At 47.9% G+C, this 7,296-nt stretch overlaps 1 protein-coding gene across 1 annotated transcript in view; it reads left to right on the top strand.

The window, feature by feature from the left end:
- The first annotated feature begins 5,331 nt into the window (after positions 1 to 5,331).
- The window catches only part of PI4K2A (phosphatidylinositol 4-kinase type 2 alpha), a 38,194-nt gene continuing 36,229 nt past the window's right edge, over positions 5,332 to 7,296 (top strand). Inside the window, exon 1 of the mRNA XM_011951171.1 lies at positions 5,332 to 5,823. Within this exon, the coding sequence (XP_011806561.1) occupies positions 5,389 to 5,823 (435 nt within the window). The 5' untranslated portion in view covers positions 5,332 to 5,388. The remainder of the gene's footprint in view (positions 5,824 to 7,296) is intronic.

Below are 7,296 nucleotides of genomic sequence, written 5' to 3'. Positions count from 1 at the left end.
AAAAAAAAAAAAAAAAATGTAGTTTCTGGGCCAGGGGAATGACATACTGCAAGCAGTATTTTATGAAAATTAGTCTGGCAGTGACCCTCAGAGATGACCAGTGAGAGATTAGAAGCAAAGTAAGAAACTCAGAAGTTATCGTAATAATGCAACTAACACATCCTGAAAGTTTCATGTGGCATTAGTGGAGATGAAAGAAAGGGGATGAATATGAGACATATTTCATTGGGATATTTAATAAGAATCAACATAGTGTTAAGAGCATGGAAACAGTCTGCCTGGATTTGGACCCAGCTCTGCCATTTACCAGCTGAATGACAATGGGCATATTACCTTTACCTCCCTGGGTCTCAGTTTCCAACATCACAGGATATTGTAAAGCTGGTTCCATGAGTTAATCCATGCAATGCATTTAAAACAATGTCTAGGCTGGGCGCGGTGACTCATGCCTATAATCCCAGCACTTTGGGAGGCCGAGGTGGGTGGATCATGAGGTCAACAGATCGAGACCATCCTGGACAACATGGTGAAATCTCATCTCTACTAAAAAATACAAAAATTAGCCGGACATGGTGGCCCTTGCCTGTAGTCCTAGCTACTTGGGAGGCTGAGGCAGGAGAATAGCTTGAACCCGGGAGGCAGAGGTTGTGGTGAGCTGAGATTGTGCCACTGCACTCCAACCTGGGTGATAGAGCTGGCTAATTTTTGTATTTTTAAGAGAGAAGGGGTTTGACCATGTTGGCCAGGCTGGTCTTGAACTTCTGACCTCGTGATCTGCCCTTCTCAGCCTCCCAAAGTGCTGGGATTACAGGTGTAAGCCACTGTGCCCGGCCAAAAAAACTTTTTAAATAAAATAAAAGACAGAGGGGTTTCTGGAGAGAAAAAAACTCATAATTCCAGGGAGAACTCTAAATCTGGGACCTTTCCTTTACCATAATTTGAAGCTTACAGGCTAAGCGAGATGAATGATACCAAAAGAGTATCTATGTGGCTACAGACCCTGGGCCATAAGAGTCAGGCATTGGTTGATTATTGAGGTCTAGATAGGAAAAGGAAGTGCATGTATTATAACTGAAAGGGGCAATTTAACCATCCGTATGGACCTTTGTTCAGAATGGTTTATTTGGCCAAAAATGTTTAAGACATTCCCATACATATAATTAAATAATAGTGCTTTCAATTTGTACTTTTAGTTAGCAGTGGCAATAATTTGATTCAAGAAAGAATGATTATGAAATATTGGTGATAGGCCGGGCGCGGTGGCTCACGCCTGTAATCCCAGCACTTTGGGAGGCCGAGGCAGGTGGATCACGAGGTCAGGAGATTGAGACCATCCTGGCTAACACGGTGAAACCCCGTCTCTACTAAAAAATACAAAAAATTAGCCGGGTGTGGTGGCGGGCACCTGTAGTCCCAGCTACTCGGGAGGCTGAGGCAGGAGAATGGCGTGAACCTGGGAGGTGGAGCTTGCAGTGAGCTGAGATCGCGCCAATGCACTCCAGCCTGGGCGACAAAGCGAGACTCCGTTTCAAAAAAAGAAAGAAATACTGGTAACTGTGACCTGTCATGATTCATGAAAACCCATACCTCTAGTCTGCTGGTGACTTTAAGCATAAAAACAAAAACAACATCAACAATAACATCAGCAGTGATTTTTTTCAAAAAGCTACCATATGTTGAGTGCTCTTTATGTACAAAACACTATGCTAAGTGCTTTATTTTTATTTTTCCTGTTAGAGAGTCATGCTTTATATGCTAAGTGCTTCACATAACATTATATTGATTCTTGGTTCAATAATCATGGGATGATTATTCCCATTTTATAGGTTAAGGAACTGAGGCTTAGAGAGGTTATGTAACTTGTTTAAAACAACTGCTCACCATGGAGACTGAATTCAAACTCAAATGTCTCTGATTTCCAAGCCCATGCTTCCAACCATTACAGTTTACACTTTTTTTTTTCTTTTCTTTGAGATGGAGTCTGGCCCTATTGCCTAGGCTGGAGTGCAATGGCGTGATCTTGGCTCACTGCAACCTCCACCTTCCAGGTTCAAGCGATTCTCTTGCCCCAGCCTCCCGAGTAGCTGGGATTACAGACGCCTGCCCCCATGCCCGGCTAATTTTTTGTAGTAGAGATGGGGTTTCACCATGTCGGCCAGGCTGGTTTCGAATTTCTGACCTTGTGATCCACCTGCCTTGGTCTCCCCTAGGATTACAGACGTGAGCCACCATGCCTGGCCGTACAGTCTACACTTTTGAAGGTAGTGTTTGTATACCTTTTTTTTTTTTTTGAGACAGATTCTTGTTCTGTCGCCCAGGCTGGAGTGCAGGAGTGCGATCTCGGCTCACTGCAACCTCCGCCTCCCGGGTTCAAGCGATTCTCCTGCCTCAGCCTCCCGAGCAGCTGGGATCATAGGTGTGTGCCACCATGCCCAGCTAATTATTATTATTATTGTATTTTTAGTAGAGACAGGGTTTCACCATGTTGCCCAGGCTGGTCTTGAACTACTGACCTCAGGTGATCCACCCGCCTCAGCCTCCCAGAGTGCTAGGATTACAGGCGTGAGCCACCGCACCTGGCTTGTTTGTATAAATTTTAACTGAAGCAGTATTCCATGGATTTATTATTATTATTATTTGAGACTGAGTTTCGCTCTTGTTGCCCAGGCTGGAGTGCAATGGCACAATCTCTGCTCACTGCAACCTCTGCCTCCCGGGTTCAAGAGATTCTCCTGCCTCAGCCTTCCGAGTAGCTGGGATTACAGGCATGAGCCACCAAGCCTGGGTAATGTTTGTATTTTTAGTAGAGACAGGGTTTCACCATGTTGTCCAGGCTAGTCTCATTCTGTTCTAGTTTCCAGGCCCTTGGTAACCCAGTTTAACTCTGCTTCCCCTAGAAACAAGAAAGTTGCTCTATGTTGCTTACCTGACTTAGCCTTCCTCTTTTTCTCCGGTAACTCCTGCTTGGTGGACCATTTTTTTCCTCTCTCCTTTTTTTCCAGCAATCTAATTACTCTTTCTTTAAGACTCAGCTGATAGCACATGACCCACTTAAAGACTTTGCTTGATCCTTGAGCATTCTGGTTGAAATAAATAAATAAATAAAATAAAGGCTTTGTTAAGGCTGCAGCCTGCCTCAGTTAATTTGTGAACTGTTACGGAGTTTTGAGCTCATTTTGTTGGCTTTTTTTTTTCTCCTACTGCCTCAGAAAGGCACATGCCTTCAGCCTGAGGGCAGGGACTCTATCTTCCTTCCCTTTCTCACGAATAGTAATGTACTGAGCACCTACTGTGTCTAGACACTGAGATTTTACAGTGTGACTAAAAGTGATGGACTCTTACCTCGTGGTAAGAACTTGTTAGGCTCACCGACCATATTTTTCTTCAATTAACAAATAAGCATTGAGCAGCTGGGCCAGGCACAGTGTAAGATAGTCCCAGCTACTGGGGAGGCTGAGGCAGGAGAATGGCATAAACCCGGGAGGCGGAGCTTGCAGTGAGCTGAGATCCGGTCACTGCACTCCAGCCTGGGTGACAGAGCGAGACTCTGTCTCAGAAAAAAAAAACCAAAAAAAAAGATATTAATTGGCTATGGCTATGCAGTATTCTTTGTATCACAAGTTTGTATCTTCACAGGAACTTGAAGATAATGGGTGAGGCAGCGAGTCAGGAACAAAATGTCTTAACAATTGCCCTCAGGTTTTCCTAGGAGCTCCTTAAAAAATTAATTTTTAAAAAATGATGGAGTCTTGCTATGTTGCCCAGGCTGACCTTGAACTCCTATAAGGTTGAGAAGGAAAGATAGCTTAGAGCAGTCTGAGCTCTGCGTGATGTATGCACGGTTTATTGGCTCAAAGACATGAGTATGGGACTTCAGTCATGCCTTCCACACCCACACTCTGGCGCAATGGTTTCTTTCTTTTCTTTCTTCCTCTCCCTCTCCCTCCCCCTCTCCCTTTCTCTCTCTCTCTCTCTTTCTTTCTTTCTTGACAGAGTTTCTCACTGCAACCTCCACCTCCTGGGTTCAAGTGATTCTCCTGCCTCAGCCTCTCGAGTAGCTGAGATTACAGGCATGCGCCACCATACCAGGCTAATTTTGTATTTTTAGTAGAGACAGGGTTTCTCCATGTTGGTCTTGAACTCCTGACCTCAAGTGATCTGCCTGCCTCAGCCTCCCAAAGTGCTGGGATTACAGGTGTGAGCCACCGTGCCTGGCGGGTTTTTTTCTTTTAAAGATTTTTTATTTTTTGGCGGCACTGTGGGTGGTTCACACCTGTAATCCCCCAGCACTCTGGGAGACTAAGGCAGGAGGATCGCCTGAGGCCAGGAGTTCAAGACCAGCCTGGGCAACACAGAGATAACCTATCTCTAAAAAAGTAATAATAAAAATTTAAAAATAAATCTTCAGGGGTTCCTAGGAAAACCTGGAGGCAATTGTTAAGACATTTTATCCTGACTAGCTACTTCACCCATTACCTTCAAGTTCCTGTGAACTTGAAGTGTAACATGACACTGTTACATCTACATTGGAAATACGTTAGGTCAACTGAGATAAGAATTTGGGATACAAAGTACAATGTATAGCCAATCTATAACTTGTTATTTTAATGTAAATTCTTGGTAAACGAGTTAGGAACTGCCTCTTTTCCTTTAAAAACCTACTTGCAGGCCAAGCGCAGTGGCTCGCACCTGTAATCCCAGCACTTTGGGAGGTCGAGGTGGGCAGATCACCTGATCCCTGTCTTTTTTTTCTGGAGACAGATCACTCTGTCTCAAAAAAAACCCAAAACAAAACCCAAGAAACAAACAAACAACAAAACCCTAAAAAAAAACCTTTCATCGAGGTAGAGCAGCAGCTTTGTTTCTTTGCTTCACTGCTGTCTCCCTAGCATTTAGAACATATAGTACGTGCTCAATTAATGAATGAGTGCCTGACTGAATGAATGAAGATACATAGATGAGATTCCTCCAGTCTCACAACCGGTTCAGAGTAAGCACTCAATGAGTGACTGACAGGAAGGTTGCTGTTTTAAAAGCGTCCAAATCCAGTAAGCCAATTGGAAGCTAAGCGCTGCGCTGGGATAGTAGGGGCAGAGGAAGTGTCTGACCCAAGGTTGGGTCCTGGAGCATGCGCAGTCTTCACAGAAGGTGACGCGGAGAAAAATGCGGAGGCAGCGATTGCGTAGGAGCAGGTTCTGATTGGCTACTGTTCGCGCGCGAGGGGCCGCGCCTATTCGTAGCCAAGTAAACAGGGCAGGTTAGGGGCGGGGCCAAGGAAGCGTCGCGACCTGGTTGGCCGGCCGGGGCCTGGGGGATGTCGCGGATTGGTCGCGGCCGCGAGCGCAGTGGTGTGCAGCGCGCCGGGTCCCGGAGCCGGCTGACTGAGGGATGGACGAGACGAGCCCACTAGTGTCCCCCGAGCGGGCCCAACCCCCGGACTACACCTTCCCGTCGAGCTCGGGCGCTCACTTTCCGCAGGTGCCCGGGGGCGCGGTCCGAGTAGCGGCGGCGGCGGGCTCGGGCCCCTCTCCTCCGGGCTCACCGGGCCACGACCGGGAGCGGCAGCCTCTGCTGGATCGGGCCCGGGGCGCGGCGGCCCAGGGCCAGACCCAAACCGTGGCGGCGCAGGCCCAGGCTCTGGCCGCTCAGGCCGCGGCGGCAGCGCACTCCGCTCAGGCCCACCGCGAGCGGAACGAGTTCCCGGAGGATCCCGAGTTCGAGGCGGTGGTGCGGCAGGCCGAGCTGGCCATCGAGCGCTGCATCTTTCCCGAGCGCATCTACCAGGGCTCCAGCGGAAGCTACTTCGTCAAGGACCTTCAGGGGGTGAGTGCCGGGGTGGGGACCGCTGCCGCGGGCTGGGGACCGGCGGCGCTCCTGGGGAGTTTGAGGCTTCGCACAGCCGGAGGGAGAAGGGAGAAACTTCACAGTACCAGCCCCTGGCAGGATTTAGGGATGCCACTGAGGACTGGAGCTGGGGACGCTCTGCGGAATGGAGAAATAAATCAGAACCTGCTTGGTGGGGGAGGAGTGAGCGGAAAATGAAAAGAGGAAATTGACCAGATACGGGCCGGGGGCCCAGCAGTGTGGTGGGGCAATCCGCCGCTGGACAGAGACTGCTTTCTAGTAGGGTACTTAGCTTCACACTACTGGGACTGCTATTCGGCCGCTGACTTACAGATTTGGGGCTTTAGGCCTGTTCTCTATTTTTGGACCGACCGAACCAGTGTGTCGCTGTTCACGGAGGAGGATGGGTGACCCATCAGGGGATCTGAGAATTCTGTTCCAGCCTTCTGTGTTGTGGGGGATGTCCCTGCCACCGTCCCAACTCTTATTAACAGACGTTGAAGAAAGAGTGGGCGGACTCACCAGTTTCTTCTGCCCTGGTTTTTGCTCACTTCTGGGAAAGGGTTCAGATGCTTTTTGACGGCTCCAAAGTTTGGATAGAACTTGGAGTTTTAGAAACATGGGGCCGTCAGCTACTTTTTCTTTCATTTCTCTCCCAAGGCTATCAATAGCCTGCTTTTCAGCTAAGGCAGAGTGTTTGCTGACCTTTATTTTGTCCCCTGCCTATATATAAAGGGAGATGGTGATAGGATGGGGCATGGAGTGACCAGGGCATCTGAGAAGTGACCTTTATCCTTTTGAGAACTGCAGAATTTAAGAAATACCAAGTCTTCCCTGTTTTCAGGGAAGTTTCAGGGAAATTTTCAGGTGTGCTAGAATGGGTCATTGGAAAGCTGTATTGTTATTTAAATTAAGGGTGTCAAAGTTTCCTCAGGTTTTCCCCGACGTCTCTTGTGTGAACTCTTTAGATGGCCAGGGTGCTGTTTCGATAGGAGTCCTCAGTGGCCAGGATGGGCTGTTACTTGTAGCTCTTGGTTCGGTTCATTGAATGATCTAGTTATTCACTCAAGAGTTTGAGTTGTCCCTGAATTAATCAAGAATTAGAGAACAAACAGTTTACATAAACTGAGTTGAGGAAAGCTTTGAGAGTAATAAGTCTTTCAAATTTTCTTTTCTTTTCTTTTCTTTTCTTTTTTTTTTGAGACGGAGTCTTGCTCTGTGGCCAGGCTGGAGTGCAGTGGCACGATCTGGGCTCACTGCAACCTCCGCCTCCAGGGTTCAAGCAATTGTCCTGCTTCAGCCTCCTGTGTGGCTGGGACTACAGGCATGCGCCACCATGCGCAGCTAATTTTTGTATTTTTAGTAGAGACGAGGTTTCACCATGTTGGCCAGGATGGTCTCGATCTCTTGACCTTGTGATCTGCCCACGTCGGCCTCCCAAAGTGCTGGGAT

This window comes from Colobus angolensis, unplaced genomic scaffold (genome assembly GCF_000951035.1).
Source record: "Colobus angolensis palliatus isolate OR3802 unplaced genomic scaffold, Cang.pa_1.0 Scaffold316, whole genome shotgun sequence".
Classification (NCBI taxonomy): domain Eukaryota; kingdom Metazoa; phylum Chordata; class Mammalia; order Primates; family Cercopithecidae; genus Colobus; species Colobus angolensis.
This window is presented reverse-complemented; position numbering and strand designations above follow the sequence as displayed.